General features: G+C 47.4%; 1 protein-coding gene across 1 annotated transcript in view; it reads left to right on the top strand.

The window, feature by feature from the left end:
- ABCA12 (ATP binding cassette subfamily A member 12) overlaps window positions 1-23663 on the top strand; it is a 129239-nt gene that overhangs the window by 91569 nt on the left and 14007 nt on the right. The window contains exons 41-48 of the mRNA XM_075933955.2: window positions 6490-6544; window positions 7299-7476; window positions 8961-9076; window positions 11877-12036; window positions 14144-14412; window positions 15969-16179; window positions 20901-21010; window positions 22336-22480. Of these exons, the coding sequence (XP_075790070.2) occupies window positions 6490-6544; window positions 7299-7476; window positions 8961-9076; window positions 11877-12036; window positions 14144-14412; window positions 15969-16179; window positions 20901-21010; window positions 22336-22480 (1244 nt within the window). The remainder of the gene's footprint in view (window positions 1-6489; window positions 6545-7298; window positions 7477-8960; window positions 9077-11876; window positions 12037-14143; window positions 14413-15968; window positions 16180-20900; window positions 21011-22335; window positions 22481-23663) is intronic.

Genomic DNA, 23663 nt, shown 5'->3' with positions numbered 1-23663 from the left:
CCCGTTATTTCAAAATAGCTTTCGAAATAACGGGTGCACTATTCCAATGTCCCTGTAAACCTCGTTCCACGAGGATTAATGGATGTTTCGGAGGAGTGGTTTATTTTGAAATTTGGCGCTGTCTACACAGCACCAAATTTTTAAAATAAGCTATTTGGAAATGAACTCAAAATAAACGACGTAATTTGCCTAGCTCAAATTGCGTAGCTTATTTCGAGCTAAGGGTGCAGTATAGATGCACCTTTTTGGACTAAAATTAATGACATCTTTTGAATTGAAGGACAGTTGAACCATATTTCCCAAAGTGGATTTCTCCTCGGAGAGCCATTTTATCCTACCTTGCCTCTAAGTTTTCTGGAAATGGTCTTCTATGTTAGTGAGAGCAACTCAAAACTCAGAATCTTTCTCCTGGGGCAATTCTGACAACTGCCACATTTGTGTTCATTTTGGATTGTCATGAACCGGTGAGATGAACTTAAACCAAAAACAATTTGAAAAAAAATTAATTTAAAGAGCTTTTCTCTGACTTTTTATTTTATATTAAAAGTTATAATAGAAAATAAACTTGTAAATGAAAAAAATAATAATTGAAACCTTTCCCTTCTGGTAAGTTCAACCTTACAGCTTTTTTCCCTCTGAAACAAAAATTCAGTGAAACTGGCATGTTCCCATGGAAAGTTTCAGGTTTGAAAAAAATGGCATTTTCTGATGGAAATGTGTGGGAAGATTTTATAATGTTTTCAATACATCTCGTATGCTCTGTTTGTCTTTGGAAATGACAGATATAAATGACCAGACTGATAATTCCCAGGTTCCTCTAAGAAACAGGTACTCAGAATAGAGGGGAAAAAGGAACTGATGAGTAAAGCTTAACAGGACTTGTCAGCTGGTCTGAAATGCAACTGGACGGACATTGTAGTTTGCTGGCGGCTGAAAGCCATTTGATGCTGTGACAAATAAATGACAATTTAAGAACCATTGAAATGGCCAGATAAAAGCACAGTCATTTCAGCAATTTGAAAGAGGTGCCAATCCTGCTTTTGAGGTTTGACTTAAACTTCCTATATTTAAAAAAAAAAAAGAAATACATAAAAGGAGCTTTTTGCCCTGTCACCAAGCAAATCATAATAGCTTTCGACTTATGTCTATGGGGCTTCCTCTTCTCCAACACCACAAAAAAAGTATTGAAATGGAAATTTTGACTTCTAGGCTAAGCTGCAGTGAAGGAAAAAATACTTTATTCTGCAGCATTAACAGATTAGTTAGACTAGATGGCCTTTATTTTTAACTGAAGAAAAACGTTTTTGAGTTGTTGGTCCATCGCTATTAGCAACTGGAGATTTTCATTGAATCCTGTAAGAAAAATATTGCTCTTGAATGACTCCCCTTTTGTTTTCCCTAAAATGAACTGCAAATAAAATCGCACCAGTCCATGTGTCATTGGTGCAGAGTCTTGACTATAGCACATAAAACGGAGACCAGCATCTTTATACAGCATTGTAACTGCCTAAAGTTAAGCACCTGATTTTCGGCTCCCTTTGAATTTAATGGCAACAGTGGACTGTTTTTCCCAGCACCCCTTGAAAGCTAGGCCATTTAATTGCCTAAATGTTAATTTAGTTGCATAATTTTAGGCACTTGGGCTACGTCTACACTACGTCTATTACTTGGCTTCCGCAAGAGATGTGCTTTTGCGCAAGAGAGCATCCACACTGCCATGGACACTTGTGCAAGAAAGCTCTGATGGCCATTCACAGAATGGCCATCAGAGCACCTGTACTTTTTCCGATAGAGGGTTCTTGCGCAAGAAACCCCTGTTGTCCGTCCACACACTCCTTTTTGCGCAAGAGCTCTTGCACAAAAAGGCTTATTTCTTCTGGAAAGAGGGATAACTCTTGCACAAAAGGCCCTGTCTTCTAACGATCTACTGTATTTTTTCTTGTGCAAAAACATGCTTGTCGTGTGGACTCTCCGCGAGTTCTTGCACAAAAACTCTGCAGTGCAGATGTAGTGTTAAAGTTTGAAAACTTTTAGTTTAACCTCTTCCAGGTCCACAAAGTCGTGGAGACTGGTTCTGTTTTCCATTGAACTTCTCTGGAGCTTGGAACTGACCTTCTGGGATTCAGTGCAGTCTCTCTTCGTATTGCATTATGCTGCAGAAGTCATAGAACCCTAGAGCTGGAAGAGACTCAGGAGTCATCGAGTCCAGCCCCCTGCCCAAAGCAGGACCAGCCCAACTCAAACATCCCACCCAGGCTTTGTCAAGCTGGGACTTAAAAACCTCTAGGGATGGAGATTCCACCACCTGCCTAGGTAACCCATCCCAGTGCTTCACCACCTTACTAGGGAAATAGGGTTTTTTTCTAATATCCAAGCTAGACCCCTCCCCCCCCCACACTGCAACATGTGACCATTGCTCCTCGTTCTGCCATCCATCAAGTCTATTAAAGAGAAGCCTCATGGATATTGCTACAAATCCATCCCCACAAAACAGCATTTGCCAGAGGCTCTGGCCATCACTCATCGAGGGTACAACACTCACCCCAGAGCATGGGAGGCTACAGAATGTGGAAAGCGGCTTTCTGCAGCGATGCGGAGTCTCCTTCACCGGAAGAGTGGAGAGCAGCATTCCCTATGGCGTAGCCTAAGAAGCTCATTTTTTCCACGGAGATATCGGCCCGTACAGGGCCAGCAGTCCTCTGCCTGCATGGCCTTTGACACTAGTCCAAAGCGAGTGGTAAATGCTGCCCTATAGGCTGGAAATATTTTGCACCTGCTTTGCTCTCAGGTGTAAATGGTACCGCAGGGGGCAAAGCTGCGGAGTCTTCTTACGACTGCCTCGAGCCTCTGAAGCCGTCGTTGTGGCCGTCACAACAAGCTGATGTTGCGAGAGGGTTTTGTACATCCATGCGCCTTGCAATCAGGACTCAAGAAAACACGTAACTATGCGCGTTGCGGAGAAACAGAGAGAACTCTTGATCGCTTTTCTCCCCAAGGCAAACTAAGAACATAAGAACATAAGAACATAAGAACGGCCGTACTGGGTCAGACCAAAGGTCCATCTAGCCCAGTATCCTGTCTACCGACAGTGGCCAGCACCAGGTGCCCCAGAGAGGGTGGACCAAAGACAATGATCAAGCGATTTGTCTCCTGCCATCCCTCTCCAGCCTCTGACAAACAGAGGCCAAGGACACCATTTTATCCCCTGGCTAATAGCCTTTTATGGACCTAACCTCCATGAATTTATCCAGCTTCTCTTTAAACTCTATTATAGTCCTAGCCTTCACAGCCTCCTCTGGCAAGGAGTTCCACAGGTTGACTACACGCTGTGTGAAGAAGAACTTTCTTTTATTAATTTTAAACCTGCTACCCATTAATTTCATTTGGTGTCCTCTAGTTCTTCTATTATGGGAATTAATAAATAACTTTTCTTTGTCAGCCCTCTCCACACCACTCATGATTTTATAGACCTCTATCATATCCCCCCTCAGTCTCCTCTTTTCTAAACTGAAAAGTCCCAGTCGCTTTAACCTCTCCTCATATGGGACCCGTTCCAAACCCCTAATCATTTTAGTTGCCCTTTTCTGAACCCTTTCCAAGGCCAAAATATCTTTTTTGAGGTGAGGAGACCACATCTGTACACAGTATTCAAGATGTGGGCGTCCCATAGTTTTATACAGGGGCAGTAAGATATTCTGGGTCTTATTTTCTATCCCTTTCCTAATAATTCCTAGCATCCTATTTGCCTTTTTGACTGCCACTGCACACTGTGTGGAAGTTTTCAGAGAACTGTCCACGATAACTCCAAGGTCTCTTTCCTGATTTGTCGTAGCCAAATTAGCCCCCATCATACTGTACGTATAGTCGGGGTTATTTTTCCCGATGTGCATTACTTTACACTTATCCACATTAAATTTCATTTGCCATTTTGTTGCCCAATCACTCAGTTTGGTGAGATCTTCTTGGAGTCCCTCACAGTCTGCTTCTGTCTTGACTATCCTAAACAGTTTAGTATCATCTGCAAACTTTACTATGTCACTGCTTACCCCTTTCTCCAGATCATTTATGAATAAGTTGAAAAGGATTGGTCCCAGGACTGACCCTTGGGGTACACCTCTAGTTACCCCTCTCCAATCTGAAAATTTACCATTTATTCCTACCCTTTGTTTCCTGTCTTTTAACCAGTTCTCAATCCAAGAAAGGACCTTCCCTCTTATTCCATGGCCATGTAATTTACACAAGAGCCTTTGGTGAGGGACCTTGTCAAAGGCTTTCTGAAAATCCAAGTATACTATATCTACTGGATCCCCCTTGTCCGCATACTGGATCCCCCTTGTCCGCATTTTGTTATTTGTCCTCATTTCTTTTTGAGTTTTTGGCTAGCTGTTCCTCAAAATCTTTTTTTGCTTTTCTTATTACATGTTTACACTTGATTTGACAGTGTTTATGTTCCTTTCTATTTATCTCACTAGGATTGGACTTCCACTTCTTAAAAGATACCTTTTTGTCCCTCACTGCTTCTTTTACATGGTGGTTAAGCCACGGTGACTCTTTTTTAGGTCTCTTGCTATGTTTTTTAATTTGGGGTATACATTTAAGTTGTGCCTCTATTATGGTGTCTTTAAAAAGATTCCATGCAGCTTTCAGGGATTGGCTCTAGTCACTGTGCCTTTTAATTTCTGTTTAACTAACCTCCTCATTTTTGCGTAATTCCCCTTTTTGAAATTAAATGCCAGGGTGCTGGACTGCTGAGGTGTTCTTCCCACCACAGGAATGTTGAATGTTATTATATTATGGTCACTATTCCCAAGCGGTCCTGTAACGATTATATCCTGGACCTGATCCTGCACTCCACTCAGGACTAAATTGAGAATTGCCTCTCCCCTTGTGGGTTCCTGCACTAGCTGCTCCAAGAAGCAGTCATTTAAGCCATTGAGAAATTTTATCTCTGCTTCTCTTCCTGAGGTGACATGTATCCAGTCACTTTTTAAACTTTTTAAAATACGTCACTCCCTCAGGCATGCAGCAGAGCCTGGTTTGGCCTGCGACGAACCCCGTTCCATGAATTCTAGAATTCTCCTCAGAACACGCCCGTTAGCATTTCATTCCCAGCACCAGCCCGTCTCATCCACTCCCAGCACTCCCCCTAGTGGCTCGTTTCACAAGTGACAAATGTTTTTTTCTCCCAGAGGAGTTCAGTCTTGTTCCCTCAAAACAGGCTGTTCTGTGTGTGCATTATGGAGAAAATAGCTCTATTGGCCTATTCTGATTCATCCCAAAGCCCCTTTACAGCACTCTGCTAGAGTAACAGGAGTCATAGTACAAGTGAGAATAACCAAGGCCGATAGTCTCAGAGGGGTGGCCATGTTAGTTTGTAACTTTAAAAGCAACGGGTAGTCCTGTCGCACCTTAGAGACTAATAATAATTCCACTTCAACTCATCTGAGGAAGTGGGTTTTGTGCATGAAAGCTCATGATGCTAGATATGTTTTTGTTAGTCTCTAAGGTGCCACAGGACTTATAAGAGAGTTGACTTTGTTACGTTGTGGGTTCTAATCCATTTCTGGTTGTCCTTGTACTCCCAGAATATTTTTTATCTTAGTGCCATGGATAAATAGATTCTTACTGCATCTTAACAGAGCAAAAATCCTTCATATGTGATATGCATATTAAGGGCTAGAAGCTGGCTTTCTAAGAGAAGTGTTTAAACCAAAGGTTTGGACGGAACTTTGCACACCACATTATGGTCGGAGAATTCCTATCACCGTTTTCCATTTGATTGTACCAGCCCTGAATTTATGAATCTGGTTGGGAAAGACCTGAGTTGCACACAAGGCAGAAACAAACCATTAGACCAATGGCCAGGCATTGGCTGTTTTCTGTGGTCCAGGCGCTTCTTTCTAGCTTCACAAGGCAGAACTGTTAAATTTCAGTTTTCTCATCAGAAAATATACCTTCCTAACCAAGAGCAGTGTTGTCTGAAGCTTATTCTGGTATCTGCTGGAAGGCTGGAGACCCAGTGGAGTGTGAAAGATTCTTCCACATTGGGTTACCCAGGAAAATACTTATCGGGTATGGTACAGCTCACCAATAAACCTCATTTTTTGAGGTTTACAGGATCTGTCGAAAAAGGGATCCACATCTAGACTGCCGTTTTTTTCGAAAAAACTCTGTTTCGAAAAAAAGCGGCGGCCATATTTATGCTAATGAGGCATGGGATATTTAAATCCCTGCTTCATTAGCAATTTCGATGTGCCTAATCTACATCCCTCTGTCGACAGAGGGATGCAGACTAGACACACCCTGGGAGAGCCACTCAAAACAATCAATGCCAGTTGTGAAACTTCTCCCTAAGATGCCCCCAGCAATCGGTGGCAGCGTGAGAGCGGAAGCCACCTCCTCTGGTCCTCTGGAGCTGGCATGACCCACTCCATGCCCAACAGGAATCTTAGTCATACATGTTCTAAACGACGTCTCTTCTTTTCCTAGGTATTTCCGTTGTGAGTCACCCTTATCCCGGAGGGCAGTGTAAAGAACAAGTCATGTAAGAGGCTTAATGGCACTGATACCTGCTGCTCTGATTCATTGAGTGGCCATAGAATGAAAACCGCTGCCTGGAAATCAGGAACCACCTGAATTGACACACAACTTTTTTGAATGCTCCAATTGTTCTTCTCCCCCGTAGCCACAGAGCCAGCGATTTTCCTTAGTTTCCTCCCAGAATCTCTTATAAATGTGGGGATGCTGTGGACATCAAGGACGTATTTTCCCCTCTGTCTTTCCAAACAATCTGCTATCACAGTCCTAGGGCTGGAACCTGCATAGTCTTTCTGCAAGCCATAGTGCTTATTAGCCTGAGTGGCGGGGAGGGAAATAGACTTGCCGGATCCATGGGCAAAGTGTGGGTGGGGAGGCCAGCTCTGTGCTCCCAGAAGGCGTGGGGCCTCAGGTGGAAGCGGCAGTCCCTTGGGACATGCCATGCTGGCCCCCCACAGCCCTCACAGCTGCCTGGAGCGTGTCATGCAGTGCTCCGGCGGTGATTTAAAGGGCCCGCAGCTCCATACACTGCCGCTCCTGTGGTAGTGGCTTAGGCCCATTGAATCATCAGGACCCAAGGAAATGACCCCTTTCCCACCCCCACCCCCGGTTGGAAGGTCTGTTGGGCATCCACAACTAACAGGAGATGTTGGCAGCATCAGATCCTGGAAGGGGCGGGGTTAGCTGTTAGCTATGAATATTGCTTTCTAAATAAGGGAGATCGAACATTGACTCTGTCTTTCTTCCCCTTTTCTCTTCAGGCTCAGTAGCTTACTTGACATCCTAGTCTCCATGTCTATCTTGATTGGCTACTCCATCACCACAGCCAGCTTTGTGCTGTACGTGGTAAAAGAACATCAAACCAAAGCAAAGCAACTGCAGCATATTTCAGGCATTAGTGTGACCATCTATTGGGTGACTAACTTCATCTACGATCTGGTAAATAACTTAACTTTTATACACCAAGAACAAGATTCACACACACACACACACACTTCTGTATTTAAACTTTGTTACACAGACTTATTAATATCCCTTATTTTGAAAAATAGTAGCCCAATGTCTGAGAGTCTGTAATGCTGAAATGCTGGCTGTTCCCTCTGGGGGGCGCTGTTGCCTGAAATGCTGGCTGTTCCCTCTGGGGGGCGCTGTTGCCTGAAATGCTGGCTGTTCCCTCTGGGCGGCCCGTGCTGCATGGGGAGCGCGGGGCCCAAACGGCAACTTGCGCTGCTTGCTCCCTCGTGGCTGCCTGGCTGAGCGGCACAGAAGTCAGCCGAGTGCCACGGCGGGAGGAGAAGGGGGATGGGGCGGTGACGTGCGGCATGACAGCGGCTCCAGGCCCTGCCCCCTGGCTGTGAACGTCACCGCCCCACCCCCCTTCACCTCCCGCCGTGGCGCTCGGCTGACTTCTGCGCTGCTCAGCCGGGCCGCCGTGTGGGAGCAAGCGGCGCAAGCGACCATTTGGGCTCCGCACCCCTCATGCAGCACGGGGAGTGCGGCGCCTAAACGGCCATTTGGGCTCCACGGTCCCCTGGGTGAGAGGCAGGAGGGGGAGGAGAAGTGAAAGAAAGAGACAGAGAGAGAGGCAGGAGGCGGAGGAGAGAAAGAGAGAGAGAGAGAGAGAGAGATGGAGCGAGAGACTGGAGGCTCAGGAGAGAAGACCGACGTGGAGGAGAGACCTGAAAATCCCGTCTTATGACGGGCTAATTGGCTAGTTTTGAAATAACAAGCAGAGCGTCCACATGATGGCTTATTTTGAAATCTGTTCTCCTGCTTTCCACGAAGAATAACACTTATCTCAAAATAGCAGCAGCGTGGACACTCCGGGGCTGCTTTTTCCAAATAGCCTCTCCTCAGAGTCATTCAAGTAATTACTCCCCGTGCTTCCTGGGGCGCTCAGTTGAGGTACTAAGTGAGTCACTATTCAGACACCTCACCTGCCTCTGCTTTTATGCTCCCGGTTGCTACTGCAGATTTTTAAATGAGCCTGTCGAAACTGCCCCAGCCTTCTCACTGCAATCAATATTCAGCAGGCAGAAACTAATCCGGAGTCTCAGCAAGCGGCTATTTCTCAGTGAACACCTGACAGTTAATTCTCTGGAGCCCCGAAGTCGGGGAAAGCGGAACCTCCGGAGGCTGCTGCTCCACAGGTCCTTGGCTTGACGTAGTGTTATAAAAAGCCGAATGTGGCTCCGTAATAGGAACGGCATGGGCATTTCTCATTCACACCCGGGCCTTGCATGCTCATGCTTCCTGGGGTTCAAAGCTTGGATGCTCTAGGGGGCCTCAGATAATTTATTCTCCACTCCCATTGATGGACTCTAGGGCAAAATGGTCATTCCCTTGCCTGTACCAGGTGCAGGTCATTCTATTAGGATATTAATTAGTCTGCCTATAACACACCCTTCCATTTCATTTCACAGGCTCTTTTCACGGTCCCGGTCACACTCTCAATAGGCGTTATTTCAGCTTTCCAAATACCTGCTTTCTTCAATAATAATAACCTACTGGCTGTCTATCTTCTCATGATGATGTTTGGGTGAGTGTGTGGCTCGGTTTACTTTAACAGGACTTCATGGGAGGGAGGCAGGAATTTGCGTAGGGTTTGGGGCCAGGAACAGAGCTGCATGACTTTACCGTCACTGCTCCAGGGAGACCCGTCTCTTGGAAGAGATGAGGCAAGAACCATTATCCCTGTTTTAGGAAGGGGAACCAAAGGTATCACAGCAGACGGGGGGCCACCACCAGCCCTTCCTGCGGCCAGACAGAGGCCAGGCACCGGGGCCTGCCCAAGGATCGGGGCCAGAGACAGGCAGCAGGTTTAAAACAAATAAAAGGAAGTTCTTCATACAGTGCATAGTTAATCTGTGGAACTCCTTGCCTAAGGAGGTTGTGAAGGCTAGGTCTATAACGAGGTTCCAAAGAGAACTGGATAAATTCATGGAAGTTAAGTTCATAAATGGCTATTAGCCAGGATGGGTAAGGAATGGTGTCCCTAGTTTCTGTTCGTCAGAGGGTGGAGATGGATGTGGCAGGAGAGAGATCGCTTGAGCATTACCTGTTCGGTTCACTCCCTCTGGGGCACCTGGCATTGGCCACTGTGAGCAGACAGGACACTGGGCTGGATGGGCCTTTGGTCTGACCCAGTATGACCGTTCTTATGTAAGAATTGGAGAGGCTGGGCTGACTCCTGCATACAGATATTACGTGATAACCCTTAACTCGGTAGCCGTCAAAAGCCATGGGGGAGATGAGGCAAGAACCGTTATCCCTGTTCTTGAAAGAGGGGAACCCAAGGTGGCAGCTCAGACACTAGAGGTTCAGAGACCTAGGACACCCTGGCAGGGGCAAAAGTTGCCTGGCTGTGCTTGTCTTTATTTCCTCTCTAGGCAGATTGTACTGTATGCCCACCAGTGGCCACCGTGAGCCCTGGAGGGGGTACAGGAGTCTGGGTAGGAGTAGATAAAGGGCGCAGGGCAGGGGGTTCAGGTGTCTGATGGACTCAGGGCACAGGACTGAGGTGTGGTAGGGAGGATAAGGCAGCCTGCTTCTCCAGGGCAGCAGCTGGCAGGGCATGGGTGGGGAAGGTGGCTTGCTTTGGGACTCTCTTCTGGTAGCTGGGCAGCCACCACCCACTTCCCGAGGGCGGGAGCCGGCATCCGCTGAAGGAAGGATAAGGCAGCTCCTGAAAGTAGGCAGGTGGGGTGGGTCCTCCAGTGGCCATCATCCTCCAGCGCCTGGGGTTGGGGGTTCGAGTCCCCATCTGTCCTGGGATCAGCTGGGCAGCAACAGCGGCTGGGAACAGGAGCACTGCTGCAGCCACCATGCCGCCCATCCGGCAGGTCTTGTTTGACATTCCGAACAGCAATGCCCATTTGCATGACTGAAACTGTGATGACACCTGATATTAGATGAGTTACTATGGTTGATAATGGACATGAGAACCGCATCACTGAACCATTGTACTCACAGCCTTGATTTCACGGGACTTCTGGGGGTGCAGTTTGTGGCTGTGGTGCTGCAGGAGTCAGGGTTGGGATGTATCGGGGTTCAGGGGTGTGTGGGAGGGGCAGGGTACTGGGCGTGGGAAGTAGACTGTGTGTGGGGCGGGATTACCTTACCTGGCCATGGCTGAGCTGCTGCACCCAGGCAACAGTAGCTGGACAAGGAGCTGGGCCAGGATCGCTGCTTCTGGATTGTGGCCTCCCCTCCTACCTATTCCACAGCAGGAGGGGGGCCACCACCAGCCTTTCCAGGGGCCAGACTCCAGGGCCTGCCCAAGAATTGGGGCTGGGGACAGGACGCTGTGGCCAGAGGGGGGTTTGCCCTGACTGGGGCCTTGCTGGCAGCTGGGGACAGACCACAGCCATCAGATGGAGGCTGGAGCCAGGCCACCGTGGCCAGATGGAAGCATCTACCACCTCCAGCCCCTCTCCCTATCCCAGCTTGGAGCACGCACATGTCCCCCACAGCCAGCCCCTTAAACAAGCGCAGTCCCCCAGCTGGCCAATCTCTGGTTAAAGAGGAAACAGACCAGAAAAGACCAGCTGGACATGAGTAACTATGTGTGTTTAAAATTGTGAATTCATTTCTTCATTTGAATTTTAAAAGTTGCATGTATTTTTGGAATGACGTATTTGGTTCCATATTGAGCCATGTTTGGCTCAAGAGCCATGCTGACCCCTGTTCTAGAGGGTGCTTGGTCCTGCCATGAGGGCAAGGGGCTGGACTTGATGACCTCTCTCTATATCCCTTCCAGTTCTAGTGTTCTACGATTCTATGAAGAAGCCAGACTGGTTTTGAATCTTCCCACAAAGTTTTTGTTTGTACTTTGAGCTAGGTCAGGCCTACAAGATCTTCAAGACTTTGCCCCTAGCTGATCTGGTTAAAGAGTTTTTTCCTTTGCCTTGACTACGTTTCATCAACGTTTCCCTCCAATTCCACCAGATAGATTTTCTATTTTTCCTCCTCTCTTTCAAATTCCCAAGTCCAAGAGTAGAAGGAAGGTCAGTCTGGAGGTTAAGGCCCAGACCATGACTGAGGGCCACCACCGTTCAAGTCCCTCTTCCACTAGAGACGTCTTCTCTAATGTTGGGTGAGTCACTATGACTCCACTGTAAAATGCTCCTCTCCCTCACAGCAAGGTTGTGAGATTAAAAAGCGGTGTAGAGTTCTGAGATCTGCTGAGGAAGGGTGCTACATAAGAAATAGGCATTATTATTATTGCGACAGTGACTTTACCCGCTTGTGTATCATGCGTGAGGCGGAATTCTTCTGTTGGCAGCTTTCGCCACTCTTAGAATCACTTTACTTCTCTCTCTGCGGTTGGTGTTCTACAGATACGCAACGTTTTCGTGGATGTACTTGCTGGCTGGCATCTTCAAGGAAACGGGAATGGCCTTCATCGTTTATGTCAGCATCAACTTGTCCTTTGGCATTAATACCATCATTACTCACTCGGTGGTGTTTCTGCTTTCCCAAGAAAAGGCTGGTGATCAGGTAAGAGCTCACTGTCACTTTGGGCTTGTCTACATGGTGCATTGGTCCTGGCCCGGGTAGACTCTGCTGGCATGCACTAAAGTCCCCGGCTATGTCTTAATTAATGTATCCCATTTTAAACAGGACTACTAAGCCCTGTGTTAACTCTTAGAAAACTGATTGGTTTCCAAGGCCATGTCTACACTAGGAAACTATTTTAAAATGACTAAATTCGACCTAATAACTCCTCATTTAACCTATTTGAAGTAGCGTGTCCTCGGTATGGGGAAGTCTTGAAATTAGTCCGAGGTAGGCTCTATTAATATGGACACGCTACCTTGGACCTAGAGCCCCAGGAAGCACGGAGGAGCTGCGAGAGACCTCCTGAAGGCCAATTAGTTTGAATTAGCGGCATCAGAGTGTCCACACTAACATTATTTCGGACATACAACTTTGGAATCAGCGTTACTCCTGATGAAAAGCAGGAGAACAGAGTTTGAATTCTGCAGCCTGTTATTTCGAAATAACGGGCTTGGTAGTGTGAACGCACCGCTTATAAATTCAGACTTGGAGGCGGGGGAGAGGATATTTCAGAATAAGGTCCTAGTGTAGGTCAGGGCCAAGTGCCTGAGTCAAAGGCTATTGAAGTCCACGGGAGTTTTCCCTATTGGTCTCAATGGGGTTTGGAGCACAACCCTGAACTTGCATTTTTTCAAGGTTTCAAGGCAGGTCAAAGGGCTGGTGAGGTCTCCTATTGCCAAAACATGGAGCAAGTCAGACTCTTGCTTGTCCATTTAATTTTCCCCACTTGTGGTTAGGAACCAGGAGTGGAGAGAGAGGCAGATGGGAGATCCGGGAGGATGAAAAACAGATGCATGTGGGAGAGATCAGGGAATGAATGCAGGCCCACATTTTTGGGAAAGACGGTTGTGTTGAGTGTTAATAATAGTAAGTTCTTCCAGTGCAAATTACTGAGCCTGACTACTAAATCTCAGTGCCCCCAGGGTTAAACTTTCTGCCATCTAAATGTAAAACAAGTGCCGAATACGCTGAATTCCTGCCCACACAACGGGAAAAGCAGGGCTGCCAACAGAGGGGAGGCAAAGTGGGGAGCTGCCATGGGGCCTGGTGATTTAAAAAGGCCCGGGCCTCCTGTCCGTCACTACCACTGCCTCAGCAGCGGCATTTCATGTAGTGCTGAAGGGCTGGCTGAGGGAGCCCCACCCCTTCCTCTTGGGGCCCCGCCCCTTCCTCTTGGGGCCCCACCCCTTCCTCCTGATGCCCTGCCCCTTCCTCCTGGGTCCCCGCCCCTTCCTTCTGATGCCCTGCTCCTTCCTCCTGGGACTCCACCCCTTCCTCCTGAGGCCCGGCTAGGCTCCTGCCCCAGGCCCAGTGAAGTCTGTCCTCAGCCCCGAGGAAAAGTGACTCCAAGGCACTGATGTTTCCCTAAAGTCGAGCACTGCTCTTTCACATCTCTGCTTCCCATGTGCCTTGGAGAATCCATCTGGTTAAAATGTAAACTTTGATTTTGTTTACTACCAGGACAATCTTTTGATTTAAAAAAAATTGGAATCCATCTTTGTCCCGCTGTCAGGCAGTACCTGTTTACCAAACTCTTGGCTTATGCTATGCATTTGTCACGCACTCGCTGGAAAACCGCTCCTGCACCTCCCCAGGCGAAACGTGTCTCCTGGACAGTGGGCACGGGGCTGCTTGAACAAGCAGAACCGATGTGCTAGGGCAGCTGGATGGCTTTATCCCCACCTGCATGAAGAACTGCAGCCTGCAACTTGCTTACTCAGCGTTACCTCACTGAGGGCGTCCCTCCACCAGGAGAATTCCCAGCCGTGGCCTCAGGGCACCTTCCTGGCTGCTGTGCAAAGCGGCGGGAATAGCAGCCTAGAAACCTGGAAATCCGACCGGGGGGGTGCTCACTCTCCAATTCCAAAGCATCTAACGGGGTGGGCACCGATTCCCAGTGACTTTCCCACCCATTTTGGAGCTCTTCACTCATGATTCATCCAGGGTGTGAGAGAGGCCGATCAGCTCAAACAGGAGTCAATCCCACGCTTTCCCCAAGAACAAAGTCACAATGATCATTCGTGTTTCTTTTTTTTCCCCCTTCCAGGGCTTGCACGATCTCGCTGAAATCTTGAGGCACGTTTTCCTGATCTTCCCACAATTCTGCTTTGGCTACGGCTTGATTGAATTGTCCCAGCACCAGGCACTAATGGGCTTCTTGAAAGCTTATGGTGTGGATTACCCCAACAAAACTTTTGAGCTGGACCACATAAGCTCCAAGCTGCTGGGCATGTTTATCCAGGGCACGATATTCTTTGCCATTCGGCTCTTAGTGCGTGACGGGATGATTCAGAAAGTCTGGTCTGGTATATTAGAGTAAGTACCATCTATTTTCCTACCTTGGCTGTAGATTAAAACAGAGCTCGGTGCTTTAGTGGTGGGATCTGACACGGTCATCCTTATCAATTACTAGTATTTGTCATCGCTCTATAAACTTACACAGCACTTTGCCAACACCGCACAAGCTCTCTCGGGTGGCAGTTCCTATCTCTGCTTGTGATGAGTAGTGCAAATGTGTGCACCTTCGTTTTTGGATGCCCCGCCTGTCTATGGGCATCTAGAATTGCTTTCCTGCCCTACTTGTGCACATGCTGGACAGTCCCAACATCGGAAAAGGGAGAGGTATTTAGTATTGTAACATCTGCACAGGCCCGTGAGTTCAGTTTCAAAAAGAATCGGCCTGGCTGACAGAGTCCATTCTCCGCTGGAAAGGTGACCCAAAGGGCAGCTGTTTCAGCTCTCTGGTGCCTCAGGATGTTGAAGGGTCTGCCGGAAGAGTAGCTCCGGTGTCAGCTGATCCAGAGCCCCTTCAGTGTATGCTGTGAAATGTTGAGACCAAGCTTATTTGGGGTTCACTTCATGCAGGGGCTGCTCCCCACGTTCTGATGGTCAAAGCGGTCACCAGAACTGAAAGCTGCCATGATGTAGGCCCTATAGCAAAAGCAACGCATTTGGTGAATACAAGGAAAAGCTTTGCAGAGAAAGAACATTTATTTGTAAGCATCATATGCAGAATAATAATAGGAGAGAATTTTATAATACAACTAGGCTGCGTCTAGACTGGCGAGTTTTTCCGCAAAAGCAAGTGCTTTTGCGGAAAAACTTGCCAGCTGTCTACACTGGCCGCTTGATTTTGCACAAAAGCACTGACGTTCTACTGTCTGAAATCAGTGCTTCTTGCGCAAATGCTTTGACGTTTCCGTTCAGGCAAAAGCCCTTTTCTGGAAATGCTTTTGCGCAAAAGGGCCAGTGTAGACAGCTGAAAACTTTTTGCGCAAAAAATCCCCGATGGCGAAAATGGCGATCAGGGCTTTCTTGCGCAAAACCACGTCTAGATTGGCACAGATGCTTTTCCGCAAAAAGTGCTTTTGCGGAAAAGCGTCCGTACCAATCTAGATGCTCTTTTCTGCAAATGCTTTTAACGGAAAAACTTTTCCGTTAAAAGCATTTGTGGAAAATCATGCCAGTCTAGATGAAGCCCTAGTGTATACAATAGGATCTCATTTCATTTTTACTGAAAAGACACTAGGACCAGGTCTACAGTAGACCCGGCAGCTCAGCTAAGGGACACAACTCTAGTTATGCATTCTACATAAATAGAGTTGGCTTACCTTAAGCAGAGCATGGTGGTGTCCCCACAGCTGAAGGTTGACAGGAGCAAACACTCCCGGTGGCTTCCCTTACTCCTCACAGAAGCAGGAGTACCGGATACCAGCGGGGGTGCCCTCTGAGTTTGATTTAGTGAGTCTTAACTAGACTCACTAAATCAAACTCTGGAAGATCAATTGCGGAAGCCTTGATCTTCCGCAGAGTGAAAACAAGGCCTAAGTCCTCTGAACAGATAGGAAAATTGCCTGCTTCTACGCCTGTAGGTTCCTGTTCAACAAAGTGCATGGCAGGCTGCCGCTTCTGCTGCCGGAAGCTGATGAAGACGAAGATGTTCAGGCTGAGCGTGAGCGGGTTGAGTCAGGCCAAGCAGACAACGACGTGGTGCAACTGCAGAGCCTCACCAAGATCTACCATCTTCCTCTGAGAAGGATCATGGCAGTCAAAAACATCAGCGTTGGGATCCCAGCAGGCGAGGTAAGCAAGCTGGGTAAGGCAGCAGCATTTCTCCTCCAATAAAGGAGCTAGACCAGTAGAGGGAACTGAAAATGCCCTCCAAGCCACTACCTCATTTTCTTCCTGGTCTGTGCTTAAGACTCAGCAAGAGCAGGTGACCGCAACTAGTATCTTACTTTACTATTGCCTCATCCTTCCTTCCTCTCTTGGGGGGGGGGGTCTCCTCTGTCTATTGAGTATCACTGACTTTCTGTATTCTAATAGAGGCCCAAACACCCAAGCTGGAATCAGACGCACCCCTCCATTGGGCTAGCAATAGCTTGCACAGATAGCAAGAAACCGTTCTTTCCTCAAATAGCTTAAACAGACAAAACAAAGGAAAGAAGGAGGGAAACTGATACTCTATCTCAGAGGGGTAGCCGTGTTAGTCTGTAACTTTAAAAACTAATAGTCCTGTAGCACCTTAGAAAGCAACAAAAGTATGTAGAATCGCAAGCTTTCGTGAGTAAAACCCACTTCGTCAGATGAGCTGGAGCAGAAATAACAGAAACCAAGATATACCGATATATAACAGTCAAAGAAGTACCTGTCAATTGTAGGACCTGTGGTAATGAGATTAATTAAGTGGGCTGGATGTGCCCCATTCATTGCTTTTGATGTGAAAATGCAGATGTTAAAAGCAAGAGAAATTGGCTTTGTAATGTGCCAACCAATTAACATCTTTATTCAAGCCCAGGTTAACAGTGTCAAATTTGATGATGAATTCAAGTTCTTCAGTCTCTCTCTGTTAGGGTATGTCTACACTACAAAGTTAATTTGAACTAACAGCTGTTAGTTCGAATTAACTTTGATAGGCGCTACACATGCAAACTGCTAGTTGGAACTTAATTTGAACTAGCGGAGCACTTAATTCGAACTAGGTAAACCTCATCTACGAGGACTAACACCTAGTTCGAATTAAGTAGTTCGAATTAAGGGCTGTGTAGCCACTTAATTCAAACTAGTGGGAGGCTAGCCCTTCCCAGCTTGCCCTAGTGGCCACTCTGGGCACAACCAGGGAAACTCTTCTGCCCCCCTCCCGGCCCCGGAGCCTTTAAAGGGGCACGGTCTGGCTACGGTGCCCGTGCCAGGTGCAAGCCTGCCAGCACCCAGCCAGCAGACCCTGCACCTGGCATGGCATGAGCCAGCCACCCACTGCCACCTAGCCCTCCACCTCTTCCCGGAACCAGGCTGGCGGCTCCCAGGAGCCTGCCCGGGGCCGCAAGAGGCGGGCACCCGCCTGGTCTATTGCGGAGATCGTGGACCTCATCCAGGTTTGGGGGGAGGCCTCCAACGTCCACGATCTCTGCACTAGGCACAGGAAAGCGACCGTCTAGGGCAGGATAGCTGCCAGCCTGGCCACCAAAGGCCACATGCAAAACCAGGAGCAGGTTTCCATGAAAATCAAGGTGGTCCAGTGGGACCCCCGGCCCTGAGCTTACAATGGCCGTACTGGGTCAGACCAAAGGTCCATCTAGCCCAGTAGCCTGTCTGCCGACAGCGGCCAACACTAGGTACCCTGGAGGGGATGGACCGAAGACAATGACCAAGCCATTTATCTCATGCCATCCATCTCCAGCCTTCCACAAACAGAGGCCAGAGACACCATTTCTACCCCCTGGCTAATACTACTCCATGGACCCAACCTCCATGACTTTATCTAACTTCTCTTTTAACTCTGTTCTAGTTCTAGCCTTCACAGCCTCCTATGGCAAGGAGTTCCACAGGTTAACTATGTGCTTTGTGAAGAAGAACTTTCTTTTATTAGTTTGAAACCTGCTACCCATTCATTTCATTTGGTGTCCTCTAGTCCTTCTATTATGGGAATTAATGAAGAACTTTTCTTTATGCACCCTCTCCACACCACTCATGTTTTTATAAACCTCTATCATATCCCCCCTCAGTCTCCTCTTTTCTAAGTTGAAAAGTCCCAGTCTCTTTAGCCTCTTGTCATATGGGACCTGTTCCAAACCCCTGATCATTTTAGTTGCCCTTTTTTCCAAGGCCAAAACATCTTTTCTAGGGTGAGGAGATCACATCTGTACACAGTACTGAAGATATGGCGTACCATAGTTTGATACTTCCCCTCCTCCTTCTTCCCCTGGCTTCCCCCTTCCAGCTCCCTCCTCCCAGGTTTCCCCTTCTCCTCTCCCACCTTCTCTCTTCCCCTCTCCCACCTCCTTTTCCAAGTCTCCCCAGAGGTTAATCCCCCCTGCCCAGTTTTGTTAAATAAAGAGAGTTTCTATTTTTGAACACACATGTCCTTTATTTTGTACATTAGGAAGGGGGGCTAGGGAGGGGTAAGTGGATGGAGGTGAGGGAGGAATGGGGCACGAGCCCCCGATGGGGAGGACTGGGGTGGCTCTGTGGGCTCCTCGGGATGGAAGCTCTTTTGCAGCCCCCCGATTGATCCCCACCGGATGGCAGCCTGTGGCAAGTGCAGCCAGGCTGATGGCCGAGTGCTTTGATGTGCCGAGTGCGGGCACTCAGGGCACTCCAAGCCAGGACTGCTTTGCTGTCCCTCATCGAGGTAGACAAGCGAGTGGGGAACCCTGAGAACTGTCTGTCCGGGGTGGGGGTTGGGCCCCTTTAAGCACAGCCCTCGGCTAGCCTGAGACAGCAGCTCCACTCTCTAAGACCTAATCTGATGCCCTGCTGGCACCGCTTCTGGCCATCCTTAACCTCAGTTCAGGGTCCACTCAGTGTGGAAATGCTAATTCGAATTAGCAAAATGCTAATTCGAACTAGTTTTTAGGTCTAGATGCACTAGTTCAAATTAGCTTAGTTCAAATTAACTAATTCGAATTAAGCTAGTTCGAATTAGCGCTGTAGTGTAGACATACCCTGATTGATTCGTGAAATTCTTTTGTAGCAGAATGGCTTCTTTTAAATCCATGATTGAGTGACCAGGCAGGTTAAAATGTTCTGCCTACTCTGTCCACACATCTATATAAGTGACACCATCACAGGACCTAACCACATAAGCCGCAATATCAGTGGCTCATACAACTGCACATCCACTTCATATATGCCATGAAGTGCCTGCAATGTCCCTCTGCCATGTGTATTGGCCAAAGGATAAATGGACACAAATCAGACAACAGATATGGTTACTCACATAAACCTGGAGGGTAACATTTAACTTGCCTGATCATTCAATTGTGGATTTAAAAGTAGCCATTCTTCTACAAAAGAATTTCATCAGCCAATATAGAGAGACTACGCAGAACTGGAATTCATCTACAACTTTGATACTGGTACCCTGGGCTTGTTGGCACATTACAAAGTCAATTTCTTCTGTCTTTAACATCCACATTTTCACATTAAACTCTATGAATGGGAAACTTCAAGCCCACTTAATTAGCCTCATTATCCACAGGTCCTACAATTGACAGATACTTCTTTGGCTGTTACATATATATATCTCGGTGTCTGTTTTTTCCGCTCCAACTCATCTTATAAAGTGAGTTTTACCCACAAAAGTTCATGGCGATTCTATATATTTTTGTTAGTTTCTAAGGTGCCACAGGACTACTCATCGTGATAATCTAGAGGGAGGACCTGTCTTTTTACCGCGTGTTTTATAAAGTGTTTAGCACACTATGGTGTTGATCATTCATTGGTGCCTCTAAGTGCTAGGATTGTACAGTAAATAATGGCAATTCTTTATTTGTCATTGTTAAACTAACCTCTATAGGACATCTGGAAGATCAAGTTTGTCAGGACTTTTGTACTTCGGTGACGAGAAAATTAGAGCCAGTTCAGTTAGGATACACCAGAGTATATTGTCCCCGGCAGGGCGGTAAGACTGAGTATAAACTCAGCATTGTTGGTCTGTCTTGAATTTACAATTACCATTGGAAATGTCGCTTTGACTATTCAGAGAGCAGTGGGCTTGGAAAGGGGGATGGCCAGGTGGCAAGGCAGTGGGGTCCAATGGCTAGTACACAGGACTAGGAGATCTGGATTCTGTTCCTGCCACCGGCTTGATCTTGGGCCAGGCAAGATTTTTCAGAATTGCTTCAATGCCAGTTTGATACCAACAGCCAGATTTTAGGAAGGGCTTTGCACGCTGGGTAAATAGGAGCTGATGGCTTATGAAAATCTAGCCTCAGATCTCAGGTGGGGGGAGGAGGGGAGATTTTTAAAGGCATACACAGAAGATAGTCCCCAAATCCCTAGGAAAGTCAGTGGGAATTAGACTTCAAATGGCCATTTGTGTATTTGACTCTTTCTCCCTCTGTACCTTTGCTTCCTCCCCTGTCCGCCGGTGTGTGGGTACAGTGACTGTCTTGCCGTGAGTCTGTCTACACTGCTGCAGGGGGTATGATTGAAGCAGACCTCTCTCCAGGTAGCTTTCATCTAGTCCGTGAAGCAGCAGGAGCCTGCATTTATAGAATAAGATGATCCCGGGATATGAACGTGCATCTCGAAATAAAAGGAATGATCGTATTACAGACCCATCCATTCTTTCCTGCTATATTAACCAGAGGACTCTAATGCATGCGGCAAGATACCGCCCAATAAACAACCTCCCTTCGGCTATTGCTATGCACTTTGCCTGCCTTTGCCTTTTCCATAATTCATGTGTGCTCAGGGGCCAGAGGAGAAGTCACACGTTGCATGGAGCACTTGCCTCAGAGCAATCCGTTAGCCCTGAATGCAGCATGCCTAAATGCCTCCCTTTCTGTCTCACAACCCAGTGCTTCGGGCTGCTTGGTGTGAACGGTGCTGGAAAGACGACCATCTTTAAAATGCTCACGGGAGACATCGGGGCTACCAGCGGAAGACTGCGCGTCCGGGATCAAACTGGGTACGGAGGGTGAGCTACATGGGAGGGATGTAGCCACAAGTCTGGTCGTGGACCCCAGCTGGGTCAGCAAAGCAAATTACCAAGAGTTAGACTTAAAAAGAGAGCGCGTGTGCATGCACAGAAAGCAGATAATTCCACCTTTGAAAAATATTATAATTACATCCTCAAGGTATTGAGTTTCATTTCACTGGCAAAGTTTAGTGCTGGGTACAAACTCATAAAAATGACCACACTGGGTCAGACCAAAGGTCCATCTAGCTCAGTGTCCTGTCTGCCGACAGTGGCCAATACCAGATGCCCCAGAGGGAGGGAACACAACAGGTAATCTTCATGCGATCCCTCCCCTGTCACCCATTTCCAGAGAAACAGATGCTAGGGACACTATTCCTACCCTTCCTTGCTAATAGCCATTGATGGACCTAACCTCAATGAATCTATCTAGCTCTTTTTTGAACCCTGTTAAAGTCTTAGTCTTCACCACATCCTCTGGCAAGGAGTTCCACAAGTTGACTGCACTGAGTGAAGAAAAACTTCCTTTTGTTTGTTTTAAACCTGCTGCCTATTCATTTCATTTGGTGACCCCTAGTTCTTATATTATGGGAGTATGCTAATAACTTTCCCTTATTTGCTTTTTCCTCACCAGTCATGATTTTATAGACCTCTATCACATCCCGCCCTGATGTCAGTGGAGTTTCTCCTGGGTTTATTTCTCTTGTGTGATCAGAATCTCACTGTCAGATTGACACTAGAAGTGCTGCCTGGGTGTAGCGTGTCCACTGAAGACATGCTATGCTGTTGGCGGGCCATTATTAGTCCTCTGTGAGAGGTAAAGCTTTGTTACCAGGAAAGCATCTTCCACCGACGGTGTGGATGGTGCGTAGGTCGCTGTAACTTCTGTTGCTCGGGGGAGGGGTGTCTTTTTCACACACACACATCCCTGAGCAGCACAAGTTAGATAGGTTTCAGAGGTCGTGTACACCTGAGTCATTAAGAACCTGAGTCTATCCACCATCCTCTGGTTCCATTGAAATCAGTGGGTCTGATAATGGAGCAAAGAGCTACTGAACATGAGTCTGGCCACTGGAAACTGGTCCATCAAAACCACTGGACAAACAGAGTGAGGTACTACTCAGTGTGAGTAACTGGGCCATAGACACATTCTCCTTCCTTCTAGGAACTGAGACAGGCTTACGTATCATGAGCTAAGAGCATCCCTCCTTCAGCTAGGCAAACATTTCCCCCTTTCACTCCTGTTTCAAAGAGCCCAGAGCAGATTTTGTTCTGTCGTGTTTATGAAATGACCCTTTCCTCCTTTCCTGATCCAGGTCCCTGAGTGACATTGATGACACCCACTGGTCACTGTTTGGCTACTGCCCTCAAGAAGATGCCTTGGATGACTTGCTGACGGTGGAAGAGCACATGTACTTCTACGCTCGGCTACACGGCATCCCAGAGAAACAGATTAAAGGAGTGAGTAGACCTGTATGACCAAAGAGTTCCATTCGAGCCCAGTCGAGTCAGTGAGTCCTTCCATTAAAGTTCGTTGTCTTGATTTAGACCATTTTGTGTCATAATAAACAATGAGGAAGGTGACAATAAGGGATTTCCAACCTGGGATTCCCTGCCTTTCTGGGGTGGGCAGTAAGTAGAACAGGGCACCACTTCCTGCAGCTCCCATTGGCCGGAAAGAGTGATTTGCAGCCAATGGGAGCTGCAAGAGGCCATACTGGTGGACACGCAGGTAGGTGAAGCATCTGGCCAGCCACTGGGAGTTAATCCTGGCAAACCGTGTCTCGCCTGTGGGCTGCTTATTGCCTATCCCAGGCCTAGATGAATGTGGGAGGGTCCCGGGACTTGATTGTTTTTGTAACATGGAGTCATGGAGAGGCTGAGGGATTTGGCTTAATTAATCTACAGAAGAGAAAAGTGAGGGGGGATTTGATAGTATCCTTTAACTGCTTGAAGCGGGGGGTTTCAAAGAGGATGGAGAGAGGCTCTTCTCAATAGTGACAGACGACAGAACAAGGAAAACTAAGTTGCAGGGCTAGGTTGGATATTAGGAAAAACTATTTTCCTAGGAGGGTGGTGAAGCACTGGAATGGGTTCCCTAGGGAGGGGGTGGAATCTCTACAGGTTTTCAAGTCCCGGCTTGACAAAGCCTTGGTTGGGATGATTGAGTTGGGGTTGGTTCTGCTTTGGTCAAGGGCTGGACTTAATGACTCCTGAGGTCTCTTCCAGCCCTAGGGTTCTCTGATTCTATTGTATGGAACGACTACAAATAAGGAAGGGGCTGATACCGCAAACATCAGATACTAGGCATGATATACATGCCTGGAGCCATCCTGTTAAAACTATCCCCATGGACATCCGTGCAAATACTCCCGTTGACTTTGGTGGCAGATGTTTACTAAGCGAACGGGTGAAGCTGGAATTTGTAAAACGGGGCTCGTAAAGGCTGTGTCCTTAATGGATCTCTCCCCAGGGGTCTTTGTGACATTGTTAAACTCCTGTGTATTTCAAGAGAGTCCCCACACTTCAAAGACTCCTTTGGAGCAACACCTTACCTGGCAGCAACATGCTATTTCAAAGGACATTCAATGATAGTATCTGAACTGCTGGGAACCAAGGGTTACAGTCCTACCTGATGTAAATC

This window comes from Pelodiscus sinensis, chromosome 7, assembly GCF_052426305.1.
Source record: "Pelodiscus sinensis isolate ZL-2025 chromosome 7, ASM5242630v1, whole genome shotgun sequence".
NCBI lineage: Eukaryota > Metazoa > Chordata > Testudines > Trionychidae > Pelodiscus > Pelodiscus sinensis.
This window is presented reverse-complemented; position numbering and strand designations above follow the sequence as displayed.